This window comes from Erpetoichthys calabaricus, chromosome 6, assembly GCF_900747795.2.
Source record: "Erpetoichthys calabaricus chromosome 6, fErpCal1.3, whole genome shotgun sequence".
Classification (NCBI taxonomy): domain Eukaryota; kingdom Metazoa; phylum Chordata; class Cladistia; order Polypteriformes; family Polypteridae; genus Erpetoichthys; species Erpetoichthys calabaricus.
In genome coordinates this window covers 106134838-106162283 of record NC_041399.2, presented here as the reverse complement: position 1 = coordinate 106162283, position 27446 = coordinate 106134838, and the positions used below count along the sequence as shown (strand labels likewise).

General features: G+C 39.7%; 1 protein-coding gene across 2 annotated transcripts; it reads right to left on the bottom strand.

The window, feature by feature from the left end:
• Positions 1-916: 916 nt before the first annotated feature.
• On the bottom strand, positions 917-26629 carry lsm5 (LSM5 homolog, U6 small nuclear RNA and mRNA degradation associated). 2 transcript variants are annotated; one of them, XM_028803837.2, is made up of 5 exons: positions 26556-26629; positions 24103-24198; positions 15776-15803; positions 10349-10421; positions 917-1190 (listed from the first exon to the last, which is right to left on the bottom strand). In XM_028803837.2, exons 1-5 carry the CDS (start codon positions 26599-26601, stop codon positions 1158-1160), a joined length of 276 nt encoding a protein of 91 aa, XP_028659670.1. In that variant the 5' UTR covers positions 26602-26629; the 3' UTR covers positions 917-1157. The 2 variants fall into 2 exon arrangements, with proteins under 2 accessions (XP_028659670.1, XP_028659671.1); XM_028803838.2 differs by having other exon boundaries at positions 26552-26613.
• Positions 26630-27446: the final 817 nt, after the last annotated feature.

Sequence of the window (27446 nt, the reverse complement as noted above, 5' to 3'; positions counted from 1 at the left end):
CATTGGTCTTAAACATTAGAATTCTCAGGACTTTCTTTTTCAGAAGCACGTTTGAAACATCACAAATCACAGCTGACCTTGTATTATTAGCATATATACCCTCTAGTGGTTGCAGTGTGAATGAACAAATCCTAACATTTTGCTTTAATTGGAAATGTTCAAAGATAAAAAAGGAGGGTAAGCTGTTGCAGTGAATAAGCAAAAACTTGAACATTAAAGGAGCAATGAGTTTTAATAAATCTACCAAAGAGCAGCTTCCACCTGGGATTTGCATTAAAACAGACAGTTTCCCATTTTGAAGTGCATGGGGAAGCAAAAAACTTCCCCATACATACAAGACAGATTATCCCATTCACTAAATTGTAAGGAAAGCAAACAGTAAAAAAAACAGGAATGGCTTGTAACCACTTATTCAGTTAAATCTTTTTTTTTTGATCCCCATGAGTATGGCTGAATAGTATATTTAAGATTCCACTACAGTACTTTTAACACTGTTCAGATGCAATGAGTGAGCAGCTTTACAGGATATTTAGATAAACAATTATAAGCAACCAAGAACATTCTATTATTATCTACTCTCTCTCCCTGTATGTGTGTGTGTGTGTATATATATATATATATATATATATATATATATATATATATATATATTTATAAATGTTGATGCATTACTAATGGCCGCTGTAAGAAAGGAATATCACAAGTACTACACATTTGCTTATGTGACTTGCACATAGTAAAAGGTAAAGTAAGTGGAATATTATGCGAGTGGGTCCTTGGGATATGAAAAAATGTGTGGATTTACAACTTGGATTTGATAGCATAAGTTCAATATAGGCAAGGTACAGCTAGGCTGGCATTTCATCACAGTTGCATTGTTTTATATTTAAAATAATGAAGATCAAAAAAACTTAAATCAATTTGTAAATTCACAAATACTTTATTTTTTTTTTCTAGCAAATAAGCATTTGTGTAGAGCTTTTATCAAGTTACCACATAACAAATTGTCCACCTATTAGGACATTATTTTCAACATAGAAGAAATTCTTGAAATAAAAAAAATGGAAACCCGAACAAAAAACTCCATTAGAAACGAGGCTAATTTACACATACAAAATAGAATAATAAAAATAAAGCTCTAGTTGTACAAATTGTTCCTATACTTCAGGACCTTCACCTCCTGGAATTAACTGCAAAAAGAAAAAAAAAATGAAATTATAGGACATTATACAAATTACTATAACAAAGTTTTAAGACAGTTCTAGACACAAAAGAATAAATCAGTTTCCTAGCACTGTAGAAGACAACCATTTACGAGACAGTTTGTCATTACACTCAGCTTCCCACTTGATTATGATAAAAGCAGGTTAAATTTGATGTAAAAAATTTTTTATACTGCAAACTACGTTAACATCATCATGTTTGTATTATAACAATTAATTTTGCAATACCTATGAAACACATCCTCTACATATAAATTGTGGAAAACAACTGTTAAATCTTTTCATTTTATTTTCTACTGTTTATCTGAGATCAGGTCACAGGAGGCTTTGACATCCCCTTTATCCAAACCACACTTGCAAACTTATACTGGATGGAATCCCAAGGTGTTCCCAGGTCATCTGTGAGATATAATCCTCCCAGGAGGCCCTGGGTCTTTTCCTAGCTGGTCTTGTCCATAAAACCTCCACAGGGAGGTGTCTGGGGGCATCCATATCTGATGCGCAAGCCACCTCAATTGGCCTTCTTGACGTAGAGGGTCAGTAGCTCTACTCCTAGCCTTTCCATGATATCTGTGTTTTTCTACCTTTCTTTAAAAGAGAGTCCAGAAAACTTGTACTGGTGATCTCATTCTTTAGGTCATTACCCAAAGCTCATGACCACAGGGGATGGTAGGGACATAAATTGACTGGTAAATGAAGAGTCTTGCCTTCTGGCTCAGCTCCTTCTTTACCATTACAAACTGCGTTCACAGCCCCCATCCATCGGTTGCTTTCAGCATCCCTCCCCCACCAAATCTCACCAATTCATACTTAAAAAACTCTGCTCAAGGCAGTAATTCATCTCCCACCCAGAGAGGACAGTCTGCCTTTCTTCTACTAAGAAACAGGGGCCTCATATATAAATGGTGCAGATATTTTGAGATGTATAAAAACTAAACTAGGAAATGGAAGAATTAGAAGAGAGAATGTATTTACAGATGATAATGACTGGCTTCCAAGTCTATTTCGACTTCCAAGAGCTATCCTCTTAGAGCTGTGTGCTGAGTTGGCACCGCTTTTATAAAGGCAGACTTTGAGAAATTGTGCTCTACCTGCTCCTTTGCAAGTCCTGTCCACTCTCTGGTTTTTAGCTGAAGGAGCTCTTCAGCTTGAACTTGTGGACCGATTGTCACAATCATCACTGAATCACACCATGCCAGCTGTATAGGATGGTATTATCCGGTTGTCATCCAGATATACAAGATTTCCTTACACTGTGGTTGAACTGGCAAACATAAAAGTGCAATTCACAGCAGCGTTCGATTTTCCAAATGTAATTGGAGTGGTCAACTGCATGCACATTGCTATTGCAACAATGCCAGACAAGTTACATCAGGCAGGGATGAGTCACCAAAAGAATGACCTGGCATTACATCATATATAGTTGAAAAAACCTATGAAAAAAACGGCAGCTCTGCACAGTCGCAGGTGATTTTTCCAATTAGCGCGGCAAAAGGCAAGCTATCCTTTTAAGGATAGCAAGTCACCGCTAAGTAAAGAGCAGAGAATCAGTCCGTTGTGATGCTCAGTGCCGTCACTATGCTATCAAGGCACCTTCAGAGAATGAATTTGCCTATCCATATTACTAACCGAGAATGGTAAACCGGAAGGCACGGACACAGGTACACGGCGATGGAACCAGGAGACATAGTGCGCAGGCGCCTACAGCGCGCGTCTCATAAACCGCAAGCGAAGTCTGATCCACTGCGAACAAAGGAGTCACGGCTCAAAAACGAAAGAGCTCAACTAACGTAAATAAGACATGAAGCAACAACGCGCTCATAGCTAACGACTAACGACACAGCCACACAGAAAAGAGGATTCTGCACTGCACCCCAGAGTCAAACGGAAGACACTACGGAGTCCGCAAAGGTCCACAAAGATAGTAAGGAAGGCGCGAGAAAGTACGAAAGGCGCAGGCGCCTACAACGCGCTTCTGAACTAAACGTCCACACTACACAGCATAATAAGAATAAACGAACTCTCCGTATTAAACGTTCGGCATCCTCACACGTCCAAACTATATAGCATATGTGAATCACATTACAGTGATGCATTATTAACAGTACAACCACAGAAAACGCTCCGTATTAACAGTAAGTGCAATTATCCATTTTACTAACGGTAGACAACGGATAACTAATGGAGTCACGGTCACGGCTCCAAAACGATCCAGCTCAACTAACGGAGCTACAAAAACAAGCCCGCATGGATAAAAACAATAAATGTGGGCGCCTACAACGCGCGTCTGAAACTGTGGAAGCAAAGTAGGCACAGGTTCAAAACGAAAGACCACAACTGACGGAGATACAAGAACGAGCCCGCCTGGATAGATTCAATGAACGCAGGTGCCTACAACGCATGTCTGAAATGCCGCACGCAAAGCAGGCACGGCTCCAAAACGAGAGAGCTCGACTGACGGGGCTACAAAAACGAGCCCGCCTGGATAAAATCAATGAACGCAGGCGCCTACAACGCGCTTCTCAAACAACGCAACCAAAGGAGTCACGGCTCCAAAACGAAACATCTCAACTAACGGACATACAGAAACAAGCCCGCCTGAATACAATTAATGAACGCAGGCGCCTACAACGCGCCTCTCAAACAGCAGAGGCAATAGATAAACGGCAAAGAAAGGAACGACAAACAGCCGCTAAACAATTCCGCCAATTAGCTGACAACGCATTCTGTAATGAGTCCACTATTAATGAACATTCATTAGGATTAATGAATATCATTTGCTGTCATTGTCATTCACTTAACTTCCCTGAAGAAACAACTGGCAATACAACTAATGAGTTTACACGTTGTTGTCAAAAGGGTCAGGTTAGACTGCATCCTTTAGATGAATATCCTGAATACCTACGGAAGCTTCTAACTAACAATGTACCCAAAAGTAAAAACTTTATGTACTGCATTAGATCCTACAATAGTTCATTTGCTTTTGCATCTACCGGGGTAAATATCACACCACCAGCTGGCAATGGCCCATACTGCTTTCGCGTATGTGGACAAATATTACATCGGATTGGAACAGTGCACCCTGAACCACATCACGAACGCAAATATGCACAAATCTACGTCTTAGATCCAGATGACGCAATCTATCAACGAATAACCCTTCCTGAAAACAAGCAATGCACGGAGCTGATAATGAGAAGCGTTCATCAGACATTAAAGTTAAAGTTATAGATACTCCATACCAAGGAAAACTCATTCAAGGACAACACACCATCTTAACTACAAATGTTGTGTATAAAGAAATATTCCAATAAATCTTTCTAATGTGCCATGCTATGGGTTCTTTACGTCCTTTGTTCGTCATCTACACCTTTACACTCCAATATATCTCATACATACATCAATGTATTTCGGGTTACCCAACACCAGGGGTTGGCAAGCAAAGCGAGCAGGTGGCGGAGCCCCCTAGTTTAAATAGAAAGCATTTCAATTATATTAATGTGCTGCTCTATAGTGCACAGAAAGTATGTCACAGTGTGCAAGCATGTACCTGAACAGATGCACTATGATGAACATGAGCCTGAGCCACCAAATGATCAGACAAGTCGGACAGCGTTACAACTTAGTTTGAATGTAATTAGCAGAATGTAAAAACAGGTAATCAGATGCAGCATTTATTTTTTAACCACTTAATTTTTGGTCAATATCACATAGTACAGCCCTTATATTCCTTAGTATATTGGCCACATCTTTTACAGCATCCACTATTGCATTGTGTGACTCTTGAACAGTCTGTCAGCACACAGCCAGATGGTCACCCAGCAGTTTCCAAGGCAGAGGCATGTGTGCAGCCAGCGTCCTCCGATGTACTCGGAACAGCAGCATCATCACCACCTGACCATTGCACAAGGTCAGTTTTTGTAATATTGTCTGAAACAATAAGAAGTTGGTGGGCTGCGACTCGCTTTTTCATGTCGACTGTGATATCTGAACACTTCTTTTTTCTTTCAGGCACTATGTGCCTTTCTGAACTTGAACTTTCGAGTGTCTCTGCCAAGCTTTTGTTTCTTATAAGCCAACAAATAATACATTTTTCCTTGCCTCCACTTCACATTCACTGAAATTCTTTTTTCACATGCCTTTTCGATTGTTTTTTAACCAAACATTGAACAAAATGTGATATTTATATTGATTTGCATATTAAAATGTGCAAAATTCTTATGTTGGGATTTGTAAAGGGGAAGTGTGTGGAACCTGGTGTACACAAAGATTTATGCATCTGGAATTTTTTGTGCATACACACATTTCCACTTTTGTACTAAACCATGTTTTAGTGTGAATTCTACACACAGCGTTATACATGAGGCCCTAGGCTCTCATATTTTTGGAGGTGCTAATCCTCATTCCCAGCATTTCACACTTGGTCCCAAACTGTCCCAATGCATGCTGGAGTTCACAACCTGATGAAGCTAACAGGACCACATCACCTGCAAAAAGCAGTGACGCAATTTTAACTGGACACACTCGCCTCCCTGGCTGCCACTTCATATCACATCCTTGAAAATCACAAACAGGATAGGAGACAAAGCACAGTCCTGGCAGAGTCCCACATCTACTAAGAATGGTGCTGATGTTTCTCCAAGTATATGGGCACACCTCTTACTGCAATTATATAACTGAATAGCCCTAAAGGCCACAGAACCCTGTACTCTTTAATCACCCCCAACAGAATCCCTTGTGGAAAACAGTCACTCTTTCTCCAAGTCCACAAGACACAGATAGACTAACTATGACTTCAAATATAGAAAGAGTATGCTGCCCAGTATGAAGTTATTGGGGCTTCTGTCTGGAACAAGACAAGGGGGAAGCACCTGCAGATGAGAGCATGGGAGCTGGGTCTGCCATCCTGTGGTCTTGAATGTCTTATTGATTATTTGATATGTTCTACTAAATTGTGACAACAAACTACACAATAAATAAGGGTGTCTAAAATGTTATGTTTGATACGGTGCCTTCCTTTCTCCAATTCTTTCAACTTTCACTTAGTGTGCTCCTTTCGAAAATATAAATCTAGCATAAGTGCCAGCAAAGGACTAACTACTTGCTTGCAAACTCTTGCTTTAAGGACACATGTGAACACTGGAGCTCTAGAATGAAAGTGACAAGCACCAATGCTGCTCTACCTGCCTCCTTCCTGAGCAGGTACATCTGCACTGACCCTTTCAATTGTCATCTGTGTGGCATTTTGTCATTAGCAAGGAATTAGTCAGGGTGACATTCCCTCTCCTTCTCGTCTTCCTTTCTGATATGGCAGGCAAAGGTCATTAGGATTACAAGCTACCATCTCCAGTACCATGTTAAAGGAAATCTCCATCAGCCAGCAGCAGATCTGGCCACTTAACTGTGACAGCACTTCTCTTGTGCAATAGTGTACCACTCTTAGCTTAGATTTGAACATTGCTGATTACACATTTATTAGATTGATAGTTTTCACCTATCCTTGAGAATAACTGTAGCATTAAGTTTACTGCCATCTATGAACTTTGTTCCCCATCATTTTTCTTTTTTTTTTTTTAAACTTTGTTCTTAGCCACTAATTGAACACATTAATGAGCAACAATATTTCTACAAATCTCCAAGGATAAACACACCTGCTGAACAGCAATTTTGAACTAGTCCATAATAACTCCAAAATAATAAATTGTTTTTTTTTTTTTCTGTGGATAACATAAAGACACATAGTGTCTCAATTTATGTAAGAAGGAGTTAAATTCTAGTTTTGCATCCAAAGTTACCAGGATAATCTCCTGCTCCCCCAGGACTCTGAAGTGGATTAAATGGGTCTAGTAATTAACAGGTGGATGGATATGCAGTAATACTGTCCAAGCCTCAAGGGAGTATTGCCTGTATGTAACCTGTTTGACCAATCAAAAAGTGATTTATTCCAGGGTTTGCTTTTATTTTTTCAACTCTAAAGTTCTCATAGCCTGCTTGTGTATTACATGCATGCTTTAACACATTTTGTGAAGTGTTTTTTGACACTGAAACAAGATTGGTTTGTCATGTAGAGCATCTGGAAATCAATTCTGCAGCAAGTACAAACCAGCCTTTAAGCTCATCTACAAGCAAACAATTGAAAAAATAGTACGAAGGTAATTGTGAATGAGACTACAATATCTATCAAGTGTGCAAGTTAATCTGTAAATAAAAAGGTGATATGGACATTTAATTGCATATGTGGAAATTTTTATGTCATAACTAACGGATAATAAAAACTTCCACTCACAAACAAACAAACAAACTTTTGCAGACGACTAACACTTTCTTGCCAGTAAATAGAGAATAACACTGTTCCTCACACAAACAGGCCCTCCAGTACAGGTTTATGTGGAAGTGGTTTACCCCTGAACCAAACAGAATATTTTTCCACAAAGCAGAAGCATCACACTATGGTATGAGAAAATATATACACATAAAAAAGTTTTCCTGACTGACCATACTCTTGTGATAAAGAAGGAGCTTAAAAAGTGTATAGAAATGCAATACAATACAAAGATGAAGTGTAAACAAAATGCAATTTATCAGAGGTGCTTACATTTTGTCATTTTGTATTCCTAGACAATACCTGAATAAGTATGAACAAGACTGCAACAATTCAGCGACTTTATTATATGAGTTCAGTTTAGTTTTACTATTATTTTGTGACACTTTGCTCATTTCTAACATTTTACAATGGTCCATTTGCTAAGGGCATATACACTTATTAACATACTTAATTCTCTGTGTTATAGCTTTACTAATTTTTGGAACCAGTCTGTGCTCCTGAGCCTATAGAAAAAAGGGTAATGATCTGACTGGTCGCCAAGAGGACCAACAGCAGTTTTAAACTTCATGGTGCCACTGAAATCGAAGGTCACTTAGTGTTACTCCAAAGTTCACAAAGGCTATAAAAATAAGATAGTTCTATAAACTGTATAAGTAAAAGCAAGTTACTCCTTTCCCTTGGCTCACAAATTATTGTATTTACTTTATGTACGTTTTATTATAGCAAGAGCCATATTTCAGACATCATGACTTTAGCTGTCATAGAATGTTGTTGTCATGTGAATTTCCCCTTGGGATTAATAAAGTATCTATCTATCTAGAATGCTGAAAAGCTTACAAACTTAAACAAGATTAATTACTGCTCAGGCACAGGTAAAGTATCCATCTTGTTCAAAATCAAAAGCAATGTATGTGCCACTTCCACCCAATACTATGACAACTAAGTTTTAATTGTTGGCTGCCTTGGTAAAAAAAAGTGTTTTGAAATAACTCTCATTAGAAACCAAACTTTATTTAAACTACACCATTCATATACTATCACAAGAAAATTATCCAGCAACATATTTTTCACTATCAGAAAATCAGTGAACAAGCAAAACATTTGTGCAGAACATATTTACCCAGTAATATAAAGAGGCGGTCATCTTGACATTTTAGTTATTTACTTAGCTATGCTATCTTGTGGAGCCCAACACATTTTTTAGGAGCTCAAGAGCTGCACTCAATCTGCCTAAAGGGTCTGAGGGGATGCCCTTTAACTTTTAGAGGAAACAAAAAGTATAGTAATATCTATCTATCTATTGTCAGATGTACATAATACAGTGGAATTCACCATATCTGACCAATATACTAGATGTCACCAATCTTGGGTGTCATGGTGAACAAGAATATATTAAATACATCATTATGATTTATAATTAAATATAATCATTAACATCCAGAACCAGCTTCTGCTGTACTTATTAAATTGTTCGAAGCAAAAAAATCTAAAGCCACTGTGACCCTTAAGGAACAAAGTTTGAGACCAATAGTGTTGAAGACACTTAAGATTGGAAGACTGTTATAAGTGATTCTTAGTCTTGCAAGTCAAACTGGCATTTTATGCAAGATAGCCAATAAATATGAATTACAGTAATCCCTCGCTGTATCGCGCTTCGCCTTTCGCGGTTTCACTCTATCGCGGATTTTATATGTAAGCATGTTTAAATATATATCGCGGATTTTTTGCTGGTTCGCGGATTTCTGTAGACAATGGGTCTTTTAATTTCTGGTACATGCTTCCTCAGTTGGTTTGCCCAGTTGATTTCATACAAGGGACGCTATTGGCAGATGGCTGAGAAGCTACCCAACTTACTTCTCTCTCTCTCTCTCTCGCGCTGACATTCTCTGATCCTGACGTAGGGGGATTGAGCAGGGGGGCTGTTCGCACACCTAGACGATACAGACGCTCGTCTAAAAATGCTGAAAGATTATCTTCACGTTGCTCCCTTCTGTGCAGCTGCTTCATGAAGCGACATGCTGCACGGGGCTTCGCATACTTAAAAGCACGAAGGGCAAGTATTGATTTTTGATTGTTTGTTTTTATCTGTCTCTCTCTCTATTTCTCTGCTCCTGACGGAGGGGGTGTGAGCTGCCGCCTTCAACAGCTTTGTGCCGCGGTGCTTCGCATACTTAAAAGCCAAACAGCCCTATTGATTTGTTTGCTTTTCTCTCTCTCTCTCTGACATTATCTGCTCCTGACGCGCACTCCTTTGAAGAGGAAGATATGTTTGCATTCTTTTAATTGTGAGACGGAACTGTCATCTCTGTCTTGTCATGGAGCACAGTTTAAACTTGAAAAAGAGACAAATGTTTGTTTGCAGTGTTTGAATAAAGTTCCTGTCTCTCTACAACTTCCTGTGTTTCTGTGCAAATCTGACCCAAGCATGACAATATAAAAATAACCATATAAACATATGGTTTCTACTTCGCGGATTTTCACCTTTCGCGGGGGGTTCTGGAATGCAACCCCCGCGATGGAGGAGGGATTACTGTAGATGAAACAGTTTTGAAAGGAAATAATGGGTACAAATTACTTACTGATCATTCTTTAGCATCTGCTTTAACTATAGGAAACACTTGGTTGTTGTTATAGCCACTAAGAATGTGGCATTTTTATGTGTCTCATATTTTAGTTAGAATACATATTGTAATTTTCTATTCAGAGATTAAAAAAATAAAAATTAACAGTTTCAGATACCACTTTGAATTCTATTATAACTTCTAAACATCAAGTTTATCTTGGTTCTAAACTCACATACCATAGTGATGTTGTTTCCATTCAGTAAAATCTGGTCAAGCTTAGTTATTCTTCTTCCTTCTGGTGTAATCTCACTAAGACAGAATACAATCATGTAAAACACTACAAAACATATTCAAGCATAGAAGACAAAAATCATAATGTGCACCAGTACTAACATATTTCTTACAATTAATGATTATTAGTATCATTATCATTGATTACAGGCATATATGCTTTACAAAATAACCAGGAAAGTAAAGAAATACAGTTTGATTCATAGGCTTCATAACATAGCCAACCTTTACAAAATAAATTGGAATAGTGATGCATATGTGTATTTATTTATCTATAAAGATAAAACATTCTGGCAGTAATATTATTTACCTGAAAAATATTTCCAAAGTAACAAAGGAATTTCCTAGATATTTATAGTCTTAAAGTAGATTTAGAATTAGCACACCTATCTTGAATTGCCTGAGTGACAAAAAATACACAAAGAATATAAACTTTGATTATTTTCATTGAAAACTAAAAAAATGGGGTTCTAAAACTATGTCATAAATACATATTCTAAAGACTTGGTCAATCTTGTAAAAATTTCAAATTAAAAAATATTGCACAACTAAATAACTTTTGTATGAATACAAGGGTAAACATTTAAGATGGTGAGCACGCTAGCAATGGGTGACATTTCTTGCATAAGCAATTAAATAAAGAGTTTGCTGGATATTTGTAGAAAGGGTTAGGGAAATAAAGCAAAGGCTTGTGTGCTTTTTAAAGTCATAACCCTGTTATTTGCTAGCTGTTCCATCATGATCATCCAGACTTCTCTCTTCTCTCATGATGGAAGAATTTGTTTATTTTGTGTCTGACTGTATTCCAGAATTGCAGTAATTCCTTACTGGGTTGTAACCATGAATGCTGACTTGTCCTCTTAGTTCAAGAAGGACAGTTCTTAGAGCTTAAATTATGCATAAAAACCAACAATGAATTAAAGGAATTAAACACAATCCCCTTGATTCTCCTTTTTGTTGTGCTATACTTTCACTCTCTATAAAACCTTACCCAAGAACTTCCTGGAAAAGAGCATGATGCTCCTTCTTATATTACAGTAGACAGAATCAGCATATGGTATTGCTCAGGTAAGTAATGTTAAGCTGGAACCCCTGGGGTTTAAAAATGTTGGGTTCCAAATTAGTCTAACTTGTCCATATCGTCCAAGAGAGCAACTATGCAAAATTTGGTTCAGATGGGTTAAACGATGTAGGATTGTATAGGGAACATACACAAAGACACTCAATACAGGGTAGGATTCAAAAGTAATGAGCCTCATTTTGTTCTGACGCGAACGTACCTCGCCGTGCGCCCCACTTGCCAGCGACGGTGGGTGTTGGCTTCACAACGCAACTGAGCTCCTCGGAGCGGTAGGATCGGCCTTGACGGGAACCCCTGTGCGGTAGTGTGTTACACGGCGGAATGGAAAGTTCGTTAGAGCAACGGTACGCGTTGAAGACGAAGACCATGCTCATTGCCTTCTTCGGAGTGAAGGGGATCATCCACTACGAGTTTGTCCCGCAAGGACAGACCGTGAATGCTGCTTACTACTTGAAAGTCCTGAAAAGGCTGAAAAGAAGCGTCGCGCGCAAGCGAAGGGACATCAAGGACAGCTGGAAGCTTCACCACGATAACGCGCCCAGCCACACCGCCTTCACCGTGAGCGCCTACCTGGCTCGGGTGAACGTTCCGGTGGTCCCCCAGCCTCCCTACAGTCCGGACGTGTCGCCTTCTGACTTCTTCTTGTTTCCGCGCTTAAAATCAGCGCTGAAAGGAAAACGCTTCGACTCGATCGAGGACATCCAAGCAAATGTCAAGGCAGCCCTTGCAGCCATCCCGGAACAGGCCTACGTGGACGCCTTTGAGTCATAGAAAAGCCGCCTACAAAAGTGTATTGATGCAGGAGGTGCCTATTTTGAAGACTATTAATTAGTTGTACCGATTTGTTCAATAAATTTGTCTTTTTGAACAAAGGCTCATTACTTTTGAATCCTACCCTGTATATAGATGTACACAACTGCCTGAACTGCATAAGTTATGACTTATGTGAGTGTTAATATGTAAATGAAACAGCATAAATTCACTGGGAAAAAAAAAAGTTGTGAGATTGTGAACTGCTGCCTCATCAGGCATACTGACAATGTCACTTATCTGAAGGCTTGTCAATTATTGCTCATTTTGGTATAATCATAATAATCTACTGACCCAGGTTAACAACGACCGCCACCAGTACTGTTAGCCAACAGGGTGCTGGCAGAAATTGGGCTACTGTTGGCCAAAGAAGAAGAAGGAGAAGAAGAGGAGGGAGATGTGTCTGGAGGCAGGAGGAGAGGAGGAAAGTAAAGAAAGTGGAACTGAGGGTAGGAACTTTGAATGTTGGCAGTATGACTGGTAAGGAGAGAGAGTTAGCAGATATGATGGAGAGAAGGAAGCTTGATATATTGTGCGTGCAAGAGACTAAATGGAACGGGAGTAAGGCCAGGTGGGTTGGAGGTGGATTCAAATTGTTCTATCATGGTGTGGACGGGAGGAGAAATGGAATGGGGTAGGAGTTTTTCTGAAGCAACAGTATGTCAAGAGTGTTTTGGAGGTGAAAAGAGTGTCAGGCAGAGTAAGATTATGAAGCTGGAAATTGGAGGTGTGATGATGAATGTTGTTAGTGCATATGCACTGCAAGTTGGGTGTGCAATGGGTGAGAAAGAAGATTTTTGGAGTGAGTTGGATGAAGTGATGAACAGTGTACCCAAGGGACAGAAAGTGGTGATTGGAGCAGATTTCAATGGGCATGTTGGTGAAGGGAACAGTGGAGGCGAGGAGTGATGGGTAGGTATGGTGTCTAGGAGAGGAATGAAGAAGGTCAGAGGATAGTGGATTTTGCCAAAAGGATGGACATGGCTGTGGTGAAAACGTATTTTAAGAAGAGGGAGGAACATAGAGTTACGTACAAGAGTGGAGGAAGATGCACACAGGTAGATTACATCCTATGCAGAAGAGTTGATCTGAAGGAGATTGAAGACTGCAAAGTGGTGGCAGGGGAAAGTATAGTTAAGCAGCATAGGATGGTGGTCTGTAGGATGATGTTGGAGATCAAGAAGAGGAAGAGAGTGAGGGCAGAGCCAAGGATCAAATGGTGGAAGTTGGACAAGGAAGACTGCAAGGTTGAGTTTAGGGAGGAGGCAAGACAGGCACTGGGTGGCAGTGAAGAGTTACCAGACAGCTGGGAAACTACAGCAGATAGAGTAAGGGTGACACAGCAAGAAGGGTGCTTGGTGTGACATCTGGAAAGAGGAAGAAGGGAAAGGAAACCTGGTGGTGGAATAAGGAAATACAGGAGAGTATACAGAGGAAGAGGATGGCAAAGAAGAAGTGGGATAGTCAGAGAGATGCAGAAAGTAGACAAGAGTACAAGGAGATAAGATGCAAGGTGAAGAAAGAGGTGGCGAAGGCTAAAGAAAAGGCATATGATGAGTTGTATGAGAGGTTGGACACTAAGGAAGGAGAAAAGGACCTGTACAGATTGGCTAGACAGGGGGACCGAGCTGGGAAAGATGTGCAGCAGATTAGGGTGATAAAGGATAAAGATGGAAACATACTCACAAGCGAGGAGAGTGTGTTGAGCAGATGGAAAGAGTACTTTAAGAGGCTGATGAATGAAGAGAACGAGAGAGAGAAGAGGTTGGATGATGTGGAGATAGTGAATCAGGAAGTGCAACGGATTAGCAAGGAGAAAGTAAGGACAGCTATGAAGAGGATGAAAAATGGAAAGGCCGTTGGTCCACATGACATACCTATGAAAGCATGGAGGTGTTTAGGAGAGATGGCAGTGGAGTTTTTAACCAGATTGTTTAATGGAATCTTGAAAAGTGAGAGGATGCCTGAGGAGTGGAGAAGTGTACTGGTACCGATATTTAAGAATACAGGGGATGTGCAGGACTGCAGTAACTAGAGGGGAATAAAATTGATGAGCCACAGAATGAAGTTATGGGAAAGAGTAGTGGAAGCTAGGTTAAGAAGTGAGGTGATGATTAGTGAGCAGCAGTATGGTTTCATGCCAAGAAAGAGCACCACAGATGCAATGTTTGCTCTGAGGATGTTGATGGGAGAAGTTTAGAGAAGGCCAGAAGGAGTTGCATTGCGTCTTTGTGGACCTGGAGAAAGCATATGACAGGGTGCCTCGAGATGAGCTGTGGTATTGTACGAGGAAGTCAGGAGTGGCAGAGAAGTATGTAAGAGTTGTACAGGATATGTACAAGGGAAGTGCGACAGTGGTGAGGTCTGTGGTAGGAGTGACGGATGCATTCAAGTTGGAGGTGGGATTACATCAGGGATCTGCTCTGAGACCTTTCTTAGTTGCAATGGTGATGGACAGGTTGACAGATGAGATTAGACAGGAGTCCCTGTGGACTATGACGTTTGCTGATGACATTGTGATCTGTAGCGAGAGTAGGGAGCAGGTTGAGGACACCCTGGAGAGGTGGAGATATGTTCTAGAGAGGAGAAGAATGAAGGTCAGTAGGAACAAGACAGAATACATATGTGTAAATGATAGGGAGGTCAGTGGAATGGTGAGGATGCAGGGAATAGAGTTGGCGAAGGTGGATGAGTTTAAATACTTGGGATCAACAGTACAGAGTAATGGGGATTGTGGAAGAGAGGTGAAAAAGAGAGTGCAAGCAGGGTGGAACGGGTGGAGAAGAGTGTCAGGAGTAACTTGTGACAGACGGGTATCAGCAAGAGTGAAAGGGAAGGTCTACAGGACGGTAGTGAGACCAGCTATGTCATATGGGTTGGAGACGGTGGCAATGACCAGAAAGCAGGAGACAGAGCTGGAGGTAGCATAGTTAAAGATGCTAAGATTTGCACTGGGTGCGACGAGGATAAATAGGATTAGAAATGAGCACATTAGAGGGTCAGCTCAAGTTGGATGGTTGGGAGACAAAGTCAGAGAGGCAAGATTACATTGGTTTGGACATGTGCAGAGGAGAGATGCTGGGTATATTGGGGAAGGATGCTAAGGATAGAGCTGCCAGGTAAGAGGAAAAGAGGAAGGCCTAAGCGAAGGTTTATGGATGTGGTGAGAGAGGACATGCAAGTGATGGGTGTAACAGAACAAGATGCAGAGGACAGAAAGATATGGAAGAAGTACAACTGAGACGTCAGCATTACGTGGTCAATTGTTTTGCTACTAAGATTACAAGGTGCAAAACTCAAGGCAATGTGCTTGGCATTTGGGTGTTGTAGGGTTGGCCTCTAATGTTAACCTAAGATTTCTTAGCATGATCAATAAAATCTTAATCTACAGATTTGCTAGGTATATACACCACAATCATCACAGCAAGTGAAACAGAAATGCTCAAAATAATAATCAAAAACAGAATATAAAGATGCTTACAACTCTGTGACATCCTCAAGGACCATATCTGAAAATATAAATTAAGGTAAAATGCAATTTGCAAGTATTCACCAAAAATGTAAAAATGAGTAATTAGTTCTTCTGAAATACTTCCAGGAAATAATTGGAGGCTCCAACCTATTCTTTGCACTGTAGATAGTAGTAGCCAATTTCTTATTGTGCCTATTTTATTGTTGCAATTATTTTAATCACCAAACACACAGATAAATCAAATTGATCAAATCTAATCAATACCTCATTTAATCAGACCACATACTTTTCATAGCGCGTTTTATTTACGATGTGTGGCATGAACCCCGGCCGGGACGCCCAGGAAGACAGGAGGAGGGTTCATTCCTCTTCCAGACCGCGAGGTTGTGTTGGGAGCCACGGGTACAGGGCTTGGAAGCCCAACCCTGTAGGGGCCTGTGGCCACCGCCAGGGGGCATCCCCGTGCCTGATGGACCCTGGACCCCAGCACTTCCGCCACACCAGGAAGTGCTGGGGGGAAGAAGAGAGGGAACACCTGGAGTGCATCCGGGTAGACAGCCGGCACTTCCGCCACACTGGGGCGTGTCGGGTGGAAGATTGCCTGTGCACACCTGGAGCACATCTGGGTATGAATAAAAGGGGCCGCCTCCCTTCATTCGAGGCTGGAGTCGGGTGAAAGAGGACGAGGTCTGGAAGGAGACGGTCTGAAGGAAAGGCGTTATGGTATTGGCCTGGACTTTGGGGGAGTCTGTGGGTTGTGTGGCACAAGACTTTGTAAATAGCTGTACAATAAAAGTGTGTTGGGTGACAAAACGATGTCTGCCTGTCTGTGTCCGGGCTGTTCTCCACAGATGTCTGATGTTATTAGGAAAACTCAATTTTATATCTATAAGAAATTTAACAGTAGCTAGTCTGGCAATACTGGTTTAAAATAAGAATGAAATCCTTACCTAAAATATTTTTTTAAATTGAACTAAATTGCTTTTTCAAACTCATTATATGCTTTAAACAGATCTCAGGTAACTAAAGTTAACTACATTTAGAATATCTATTTTCTAGATAGTTACTTTTCATTTGCACTTGCAGGTTTCCATCATTTTGCTTTAAAACAGATTCTGTATTTAATAACAGAATCACTCAGGTGGGCAATATAAAGGAAATGTTTTAAACTTAAACATAAACTATTGTCTGTTTCCAAGTGGACATGTTTCATGTAGCAGAAAACATTCTTATAATGAACACTAATAGAACTGGTAAGATGTTAGTGTCCCAATGTTTCATTTGATCATGGAAAAAAAAACAAAATGTTTAAAAAAAAACCAAACAAACGAACAAAAAACAAAAAAAAAACAGTGGGGATCACAAGCACTGCATCTCTGGACTGAGAGGAGTCAGTTGAAGCAGTCTGGGCCTATAGTCAGAATGCCCCAAAATTGTCTACCACTTTGGGTTTACAAGGTATTGTTATAATATTGTAATAAAACCATTTTCATTGACTGTGGAGATTTTCTTTAACTTTTATGGCTTCTAGGTGGCATACTGAAGCAGAAGGAAATGTCTTATAATACACAACTGCTAGACTTCATTATATACAGTACTGTGCAAAAGTTTTAGGTAGGTGTGAAAAAATGCTGTAAACAAAGAATGCTTTCAAAAATGGAAGTGTTAATCATTTATTTTCATCAATCAACAAAATGCAGTGAATGAACAAAAGAGAAATCTAAATCAAATCAATATTTGGTGTGACCACCCTTTGCCTTCAAAACAGCATCAATTCTTTTAGGTACACTTGCACACAGTTTTTGAAGGAGCTCAGCTGGTAGGTTGTTCCAAACATCTTGGAGAACTAACCACAGATCTTCTGTGGATGTAGGCTTCCTCACATCCTTCTGGCTCTTCATGTAATCCCAGACACACTTGATGATGTTGAGATCAGGGCTCTGTGGGGACTATACCATCACTTCCAGGACTTCTTGTTCTTCTTTATGCTGAGGATAGTTCTTAATGACTTTGGCTGTATGTCTGAGGTCGTTGTCCTGCTGCAGAATAAATTTGGGGCCAATCATGCGCCTCCCTGATGGTATTGCATGATGGATAAGTACCTGCCTGTATTTCTCAGCATTGAGAACACCATTAATCCTGACCAAACCTCCAACTCCATTTGCAGAAATGCAGCCCCAAACGTTCAAGGAACCTCCACCATGCGTCACTGTTGCCTGCAGACACTCATTATTGTACCGCTCTCCAGCCCTTCGACGAACAAACTGCCTTCTGTTACAGCCAAATATTTCAAATTTTGACTCATCAGTCCAGAGCACCTGCTGCCATTTTTCTGCACCCAAGTTCCTATGTTTTCGTGCATACTTGAGTCGCTTGGCCTTGTTTCCACGTCGGAGGTATGGCTTTTTGGCTGCAACTCTTCTATGAAGACTACTTCTGGCCAGACTTCTCCGGACAGTAGATGGGTGTACCTGGGTCCCACTGGTTTCTGCCAGTTCTGAGCTGATGGCACTGCTGGACATCTTCCGATTTCGAAGGGTAATAAGCTTGATGTGTCTTTCATCTGCTGCACTAAGTTTCCTTGGCCGACCACTGCGTTTACGATCCTCAACATTGCCCGTTTCTTTGTGCTTCTTCAAAAGAGCTTGAACAGCACATCTTGAAACCCCAGTCTGCTTTGAAATCTTTGTCTGGGAGAGACCTTGCTGATGCAGTATAACAACCTTGTGTCTTGTTGCTGTGCTCAATCTTGCCATGACATGAAACTGTCTTCCACAACCTCACCTTGGTAGCAGAGTTTGGCTGTTCCTCACCCAGTTTTAAGCCTCCTACAGCGGTTTCTGTTTCAGTTAATGACTGTGTGTCAACCTACGTGTGACATTGATGATCACTAGCACCTGTTTGGTATAATTGGTTGATCATACACCTGACTATAATCCTACAAAATCCCTGACTTTGTGCAAGTGTACCTATAAGAATTGATGCTGGTTTGAAGGCAAAAGGTAGTAACACCAAATATTGATTTGATTTAGATTTTTCTTTTGTTCGCTCACTTTGCATTTTGTAAATTGATAACAATAAACAATCATTATTTATATTTCTGAAAGCATTCTTTGTTTACAGCATTTTTTCACACCTGCCTAAAACTTTTGTACAGTACTGTATACATTATAAACACCATGATCAGTAAGTAATGCTATACCTCTAAAGATCTGGCATACCCACTGTCACAAAGCATCCCCTGCTCCTGTGTTGTTCATTCAATACTTATCATACTACTTTTTCAGATTACATAAAAAGTTGAATATATACAGATAATATATAATTGTAACAAAACACTGTATTTTAACGGGAAATTTAACTATTTAATCTAGTAAATTCTAGCACTTTCTTTTTATTCATCAGGAATAAAGCACACTTGAAGATGCTACAGTCACAGGCAAATTCTACATGCTGAAAGAAAGATGGGAAGTGAAAATGAAGTTTAAAGTGGATTAGTTCACTACACCTTTGGAATTTACCTTCACAAAGTTCAGAATGCCACTTCTCTTATTATAAAAGATGTGGTACAATTTTATATTTAAAAATTTGTTTTTGCAGTTATAGCACATGTTAATTTGAAAACAGCAGTGTCAGATCAGGGGGAGCGAGAATGTGACTGAGAGAATAAAACTTTATTTAAAAAAAAAAAAATTAAAAGCAAGCTAACTATTGCAAGTATCATAAATTTACACCGGCTGTTACAGACTCAAATCAAATGTACATTTTTATTCTAAAATAGTAACAACAAGAGCAGCTCACTACTTAAAATGGTTGCGCTCGAAATCAAACGGTGACCTCTTGATTATGAGTCATCAGTTCTTAGCGCTGCACCACCCGAGTTGTCGTGTATGTGTCGTACATTTCTTTTTCTAGAGTTATATTCTTGAAAAAAGTGCACTTGTTTTGTTATACTTGTACCTTTTGTGAAAATGTTTATTTGATATTTGGACTTTAGTCTCCAAACATTATATACTTCATGTCTACTTTTTCTCAATTATTACTAATTTTTAGTTATGTGTTCAACAATTCCTGCCTCGCATTTCATCCTACATTTACACAGATCGCTGTAGACATGGAACACACATGAAATGTATGTATTCCAAATGACAATATATTATTTACCCTATACAACTCTAGGCACCTCACACGCAGATAAGGAGCTTTGGCTTGAGCTGGGTGAACTTTTTGCCTGAGTTGAGCTCCGTCAATATAGCAGGCTGCTTGCGCTGATCAACACATTTACAAAACAAAAGACGCTGATGGAGAGATGTGAAGGAATTTAAGGTGGGCCAGGATTACGAGTTTTTTTTGTAGGCTTCAGGGATTCCAGTGTTAAGCTATTCCAATCTGATTGAACTTTTGACCGACCTAAGCTCTCACTCTCAGAGAATTATCCTTCTTGGTGATTTCAACATCCATATTGACACCCCCACATCTAAACTGAGAAATGAATTCCTATCCTTACTGGACTGTTTTGACTTGACACAACACGTTGATTTTCCCACCCACTCTGGTGGATATATATTGGATCTGATCTGTACTTCTGGATTATCTGTTGCCAACATTTACAGCAGTGATTTGGGACTCTCTGACCATAAAGAAGTACTTTTAACTGTCTCATTATCTCTCCCTTCTCTTATCTGTAAACGTCAAATTTCTTACAGAAACCTTAAAAATCTGTCCCTCTATCCTTTCTGGATCCATTTCTGATCTTTTACTGTCTGCACTTATTCCGTCAACACTAGACAGTCTTGTTGACCACTGTAACACAGCTCTTCATTTAACATTAGATAAAACAGCACCTTTAAAACATAAGGAGGTTTCCTTTAAGCGTTCAGCTCCTTGGTATATTTCAGAATTGCGATCTATGAAAGCAGCGGTCCGACACCTTGAGAGAATGCCACGTAAGACTGGCCTCACTGTTCATATCCTGACTTTCTTTGACCACCAAAGAGCTTACAGAGAAGCACTAACTGCTGCCAAGAACACCCATTATGGCAGAATAATAGAAAGTGGCCACGATAACCCAAGGGTTTTGTTTTCTGTACTTAATAAACTACTTGAACCTGCATCTGGCTCACCTACATCTTCTACTGAAGTCTGTGAGAAATTCCTCAACTTTTTCCGTAACAAAATTAAAGATCTAAATAATTCAACTAACATAAATACATCATCTGCTTTGTGAGGGATGGCCGGCCTGTCATCCTGGCCAACACCCCCAGGCTGCCAGATGGAGCACTCCCTGCGGTATAGAGGTTCCCTGAATTCCAGCAGGACCTCATGGACCTTGAAGTTTTTACAACCAGCCCTGCTGGATACCATGGGGACCTTCAGGAGACGCTGTAGGGAGGCTCAGGGAATTCTACATGCCCTATAACCTGGACGTACGTCATAGGCAAAGCGACAAGGGAAATGACGTGCTTCTGGGATGAAGAAGAGAATTTTTATCTGACCCAGAAGTGATAGGAGATCACATGGACTGAGGGACTGGAAACACTTCTGGGTCAGGGAATATAAAAGAACTATGGGAAATCCCAGAAGATAAGCTGAGCTGGGTGGAAGGGTGGCAACGCATCTAGGAGTGGAGGATTGTGATTGTTGATTTATTAAGTATTGTGGAGAAGAGGGTGCTTTGTGCACATTATTATTATTATAATAAATTCAATTATTGGACTTTTACCTGGTGTCTGACGAGTGGTCTGAGGGTTCAAGGGGACCCTTAAAACTGTCACAGTTTATATCTCTTCCTGTTTTCCCACTCCATCCAGTTCCTTCTCCAAGTTCTCACCAGTCACATCTGCGTTTGTTAATAACCTGCTTTGTAAGATGAGGCCGACTACTTGTGTACTGGACCTCATCCCCAGCACACTACTCAAATCCTGCTTTCATGCCATAATCCCAACTGTTACAACAATAATAAACTCATCCCTTGACACAGGCTCTATGCCGATCACTTTTAAAATCGCTTCTGTAACCCCTATGTTAAAAAAGTCTGGTGTTGATGCCGACAATCTTAACAACTTCCGGCCTATTTCCCACTTATCTTTTCTGTCAAAGGTTCTTGAGCGTGTTGTAACTTCCCAACTCACCAATTACTTAACCTCTAATAACTTGATGGAACCCTTTCAGTCTGGTTTTAGGGCACAGCACAGCTGTGAAACTGCTCTGCTATGGGTAACCAATGATTTTCTTATGGCAGCAGACTCTGGAGAAACCAGCATATTAATCATATTAGACCTCAGTGCAGCATTTGACACCGTCAGACATGACATTCTACTTTCTAGAATGGAGAACATGCTGGGTATCTCTGGCACTGCCCTCCAGTGGTTCAAGTCCTATCTGACTGATAGGCAAGAGTTTGTTAGTCTTGGCAACAGGAGGTACAGCACAGCTCCAGTCATACAAGGGAGTTCCTCAGGGCTCTGTCCTCGGTCCTCTGCTTTTCTGTATTTATATGTTCCCCTTGGCCATATTATTCATAGCTATGAACTGGGTTATCATTTCTATGCAGACGATACTCAACTCTATTTTAATGTTAAAAAGTGGAACTTCATCAGAGCTTTCTCAGCTCACAACTTGCCTCAGTGAAATTAAAACCTGGATGGAGCAGAACTCTTTAAAATTAAATTGCAACAAAACTGAACTCCTACAAATTGGGACTAAAGTGCAACTTAATCAAATGAGCCCCTTCCCAGTCCATCTTGGTGGTGATCTCATCAGACCTGCCTCTACTGCAAAGAATCTTGGTGTCATTTTTGAGTCCTCCCTTTTTTATTCCACCCATATAAACCACATTAAGAAACTTTCTTACTTTCATCTCTGTAACATATCCTGTGTTCGCTCATTCCTCTCCTTTTCTAATGCTGAGAAACTTGTCCATGCTTTTATCACATTCCGCATCGATTATTATAACTCGCTGCTGGCAGGTGCCCCTTCTAATTTTACATCTCAGCTCCAGCTTATTCAAAACTCAGCTGCAACAGTCCTTACACGGACCAGCAGCAGCGAGCACATCACACCCATCCTGCTCCGCCTTCACTGGCTCTCTGTGTCTTACAGAATTGAATATAAAATCCTACTAATAACCTACAAAGCCTTAAACGACCTTGCGCCAAACTACATCAGTGACCTTCTCCATCACTATGTGCCTGTCTGCCCACTAAGATCCTCTGATTCTGGCAATCTTGTTGTGCCCCACACTAATCTACACTCAGTGGGTGACAGGGCCTTCAGCTGTATAGCGCCCAGACTCTGCAATGACCTACCAAAATTAATCGGGTCAGCTGACTCCATGAATTCTTTTAAAAAACAACTCAAAACTCATATGTTCAGGAAGGCTTTTAGCTCTACTTGACTTTACAGCCCTTCTCTCAGTTTACCTTTATGTCAAGCTGCTCATGTAACCTGTGTGTGTGTGCTAGACCATCAATTATGTTGTCTGTCAGGCTTTTTTATCTGAATTTACTGTCTTAATCTTCTTTATTTATATGATTTGTACAATACTATATACTGTATACCCTGCCGTTCTATCTTAAGCTCTGTTAAGTGCCTTGAGCATGGAAAAGGCGCTATATAAATAAAATGTATTATTATTATATGTGAAGTGCTTTTTTTGCCTGTTAGCCAAAAGCCAACTTTAAAATTACTGTCCAAAACCTTAGTAGACTCATTTTTCTCTGAATGACAGAATGACTTAAAAATGGACACAACAACTACGATTTTTAAACGTGAACAGAATGTGTAGGCAGCTTGACCTGAGCTATAATAAATAATACTTCAGCACTTGACACTACAGAGGATTTTAAAATTAAGCAATGAGTAAGAAAGAGGATTCCTTTTGCAGACATGTGGTCAACGGAAATTCCTGCCCTGGAAATGCAGCCTCACTGCATCCATTATCTAATCTACAAACAAGTGCAATCTGCTCAAGGGACTAAACCGTCCTCTCTTTAGAATAAGCTTGAAGATTTTGAGGCAAACAAATATCTTCACAGTAGGATGAGTGAGATATTTATTAAGCGCTAATATTTTTCGTGCTAGTTATTCAAACTATACCCAACAGCTTACAAGTAGGATAAATGGTTTGGGCTGCTGTTGCCACTCAGTGCTGTTAATGTATTGTAATGCATTAACATGTCAATCATACTGTTAAACATCCACTCTCCTTGGTAAAAGTGAAACAAATATGGCAGAAACTGACACAACATTATTTCCCTTTTAACATACACATACACACCATACTGATAAAAATTAGATCTGTCTTCTAGAAAAAAGAGGGTATTTTTAAAGGATACTGACAAAATCATCAAACCCAAGTAGAGTTCCAACAATCTCTTTGTCGTTCTTCATAACAATGTGAATGCGAGATCCAATACATTTATCAACCAACTCTGCAAAAGGGGGAAAAAAAGATATTAGTATTATAAACATAAGGAAATCTTATGAAAGCTCAGGCAGAAGAATTTATACACAGCTACAACCCTGTGCATGCGGGCTGAGGTTGTAACTATGGAATGAGCTCTGGTACAGAATCCAAAGATAACTAGAATATAATAAAAATTCACTTAAGCATGTTAAAAAATTTATTCAGTAGTAGCTTACCTGAAAGACAATATGGTGCGTCTATTAGCACAAGTGGGCCAAAAAATTATAGGGCTGTTAAATTTTTTTATAGGAGAACTATCCATATTTGTACCGAAGCACTTACAATTCCAGTTTAACATATAAAGTAAATGTGCATGAAATTAGCAGCTCATCTGCAATATGTAAAATGTTAAATATGAACACATCATACAGTTACTTTTAGCATCCATCCATTTATCAAACATGCTTAATCCAATGGTAGAGTCAGCCAACCTGGGTAGCAACCTGGGAAAGATGCCAGTTCATTACAGTATACGGTTAATCATAATAGGAAATCTTAGGTGACAAACATGTTTACTTTTGATGTAGCGCAGCACCCTAGAATATTTTTTTGAGTTTGTTGTGAGAAATAAATAGTTTGGTTCATGTATAGTTATCTTATATATACATTTATTTCATGATTTTTATTTGCATCAACTCAAAGGAAACTGATTTACTGCTAAAACGTGGGGAAATGTTTATGAGTAGATTAATTTCTGTTCCACAAAGTAGTTATGATTGGGACTGGTTTGTTGGCAGGGCAAAGTGACTGTAAAAGAACAGTAAGAAGAATAAGTGTTTAAGGAAAACAATGACAGATGTGGGACTTCAAAATGACACAGTAGTTTTCAATGTGCTGGTGAACCGGTTTGGGTTTGGATTTGGCATTGGCTACCATGGGTTAGCATGGTCCACTAGTGTCAAAGAGATGAGCTGCTTAAACAGACCAGGAATATATTTTATATCTTTAGAGAATTACAAAACAGTGCCTCTTTATATTCTTAGATGCAGCTTGTTGGCAACAATAAGACTGTAAGTAAAGGATGTTTTTGTTATCATTTCATCTTTAAACTGAGCTCAAACATGCATTAACGACAGGAAGCTACCAATGACTCAAGTCACTTTAATGGTAAGACACATTCTTCTCTCTGTTGCTCCAACACATGATAATCATATATCCTAATCATCTTTAACCAACAATTTAACTCCTAGACGTTACTAGGTGTCAGAACCTGTAGAGGCCCCTATATGCATCCTCTGATCAACTATTTTTAAAATATAAAATTCCCTATTTTTATTTACAAGTTACAAACTTTACCAACCTGCCAAACTCACCAAGTCTCCAATGAAGACCTACTCTTTAATATAGTTTAGTTAGTGATGTGGAGACATTACTTGCCGTTCTCTTTAAGTTGCTCAAAAAGAACACTAACCCACTCCCTATAGCTCAGGATATAAAACTAGGACAATCTAAAACTGAAGCCTCTACAGCATTTGACAAGACATCATTAATAGCGTTCTAAAATAAGCCCGCGAAGGAACATTGTGGGTTCCCTGCTTTTCTTTACGTGCTTTAATACAATGGAGAATTGATCTTGTATTCAAACTGCTTGCACACTGGGTACTCAGCGAAGCTTTAAGTGTTTATTATGATTTAATGCAATTTAATTTGCAGTTTACTATACAGAGAAAAGGCCGTGTATGAAGTTAGTAGCATTCAGCGTTATTCCTGGAACGCTGTACTAACTGTGTGTAATAAACGCGCTAATTGTTTTGTTAAAAACGACAATAACATTTTTCTTTGAAATATTGACTCCCAATTGGCTAAAACTAAAACGACACTTTGTCCCACCAGTGGAAACTGAGCTCACTCGCGCTCTCTTCCCCGAGTAAAGCATTTCCGGCCAATCAAACTAAATTAATTTTCCTTCAACTTAGGCATTTTATTTTACCCACTAAACGTACAGCGAAGACAAAACACTGCTGCAATTTTGAGGACTTTGAAGAATTGCTACAAAAGAAACATCCTCCATTTAACTGTGCAGAATCGGACAGTTTTACATATACTCGCGAATAATCTTTACGTGCTTTGTTACACAACTAATGGTGTCACGGATTATTACACAAATGCAAGAGTCATAAATTAAATGGTTATAACTATTTTTAAGCCCGCGAACACGTAAATGTAAGGTAGAGCGACTTTTAGGAGCGCCTATTATTTCACTATATATTTAGGTTAATGCAGGAAAAACACAACCAAAGTTAAAACTCCTCGCTCGAGCTCTTTAAAACTCGTTTCAAAAGTACAACGTATGTTAACCTGCCTTTAATTATACTTACTCACCTAGCGGGAGCAGCTGCGAAGGATTTGTACTCTGCATGGTCGCCATGTTTGAAAACACTCAGGCAGTGTTAATCGAGTTAGGTTATATATGTTCGCGGGAGTCGCGAACGTAAGGCCATACCAATCGAGTAACGATACACGTCAGTGAGCGTGGCGAGCTATCCAGCTGCTGGACAGTTTTTATCCTATGACAGATCCGAGCACCTCAGACACTGTAAAGCCCCCGAAGAGAATCTTATTACACAAGCACAAGCATTCATTCTGGAAGGATGGAAAACTTTTGCCTGTTTATGTCATCAAGTTGTCCTTGCGTAAACTTTCAATCACCATTACTATACGATACTCTTGTCGACACAAAAACCTACCTTTATCTATTTTTTCACCTCTCATTTATTTTGAATTTCCTCATTGGATTAATAAAGTAGTATTTAATCTAATCTAATAAAGTTAGATAATTTCTTATTGCAGGTATAATACAACAGCAAATAATATGTTAATTTACCTTTAAAGTAGGCATTGTAATTCTTACTTTAAAGTGTTAATTTTAAAACACAAAGTGTGTAGCTTTTGAATTGTACGACCTGCATAACACCATATCGTCACGTTTAAGTAAATGTTTAGTTCTGAGGCTTGATAACGTCTGAGATTGCCGGAGAGTGGGCGGGGCCTACATAGATCACTGAAAAACAGGAGCGTCATCTGACGGGCCTCAGAATGTCTCACGTCGCTGAATGAGAGTTAGGCTTCAATGTGTCTCGTCTGCAGCTATTGGGGCGCCAGTGAGCACGCTCTATAAACCTAAACCTAAGCCTATAGGACACTGTGCAATGAATTGGAGTTCTGTCAAGGGCTAGTTCCTGCCTTGTGCCCAGTGCTGCAGGTATAGGCTCC

Excerpts from the sequence above, each read along its gene's own strand:
- lsm5 (XM_028803837.2), bottom strand. The coding sequence starts at position 26,601 with ATGGCGACCATGCAGAGTACAAATCCTTCGCAGCTGCTCCCGCTAG. Across the intron at positions 24,199-26,555 it reads TTCGCAGCTGCTCCCGCTAG|AGTTGGTTGATAAATGTATT; the intron begins GTGAGTAAGTAT and ends CCCCTTTTGCAG. Across the intron at positions 1,191-10,348 it reads ATGGAAACAACATCACTATG|TTAATTCCAGGAGGTGAAGG; the intron begins GTATGTGAGTTT and ends TTCTTTTTGCAG.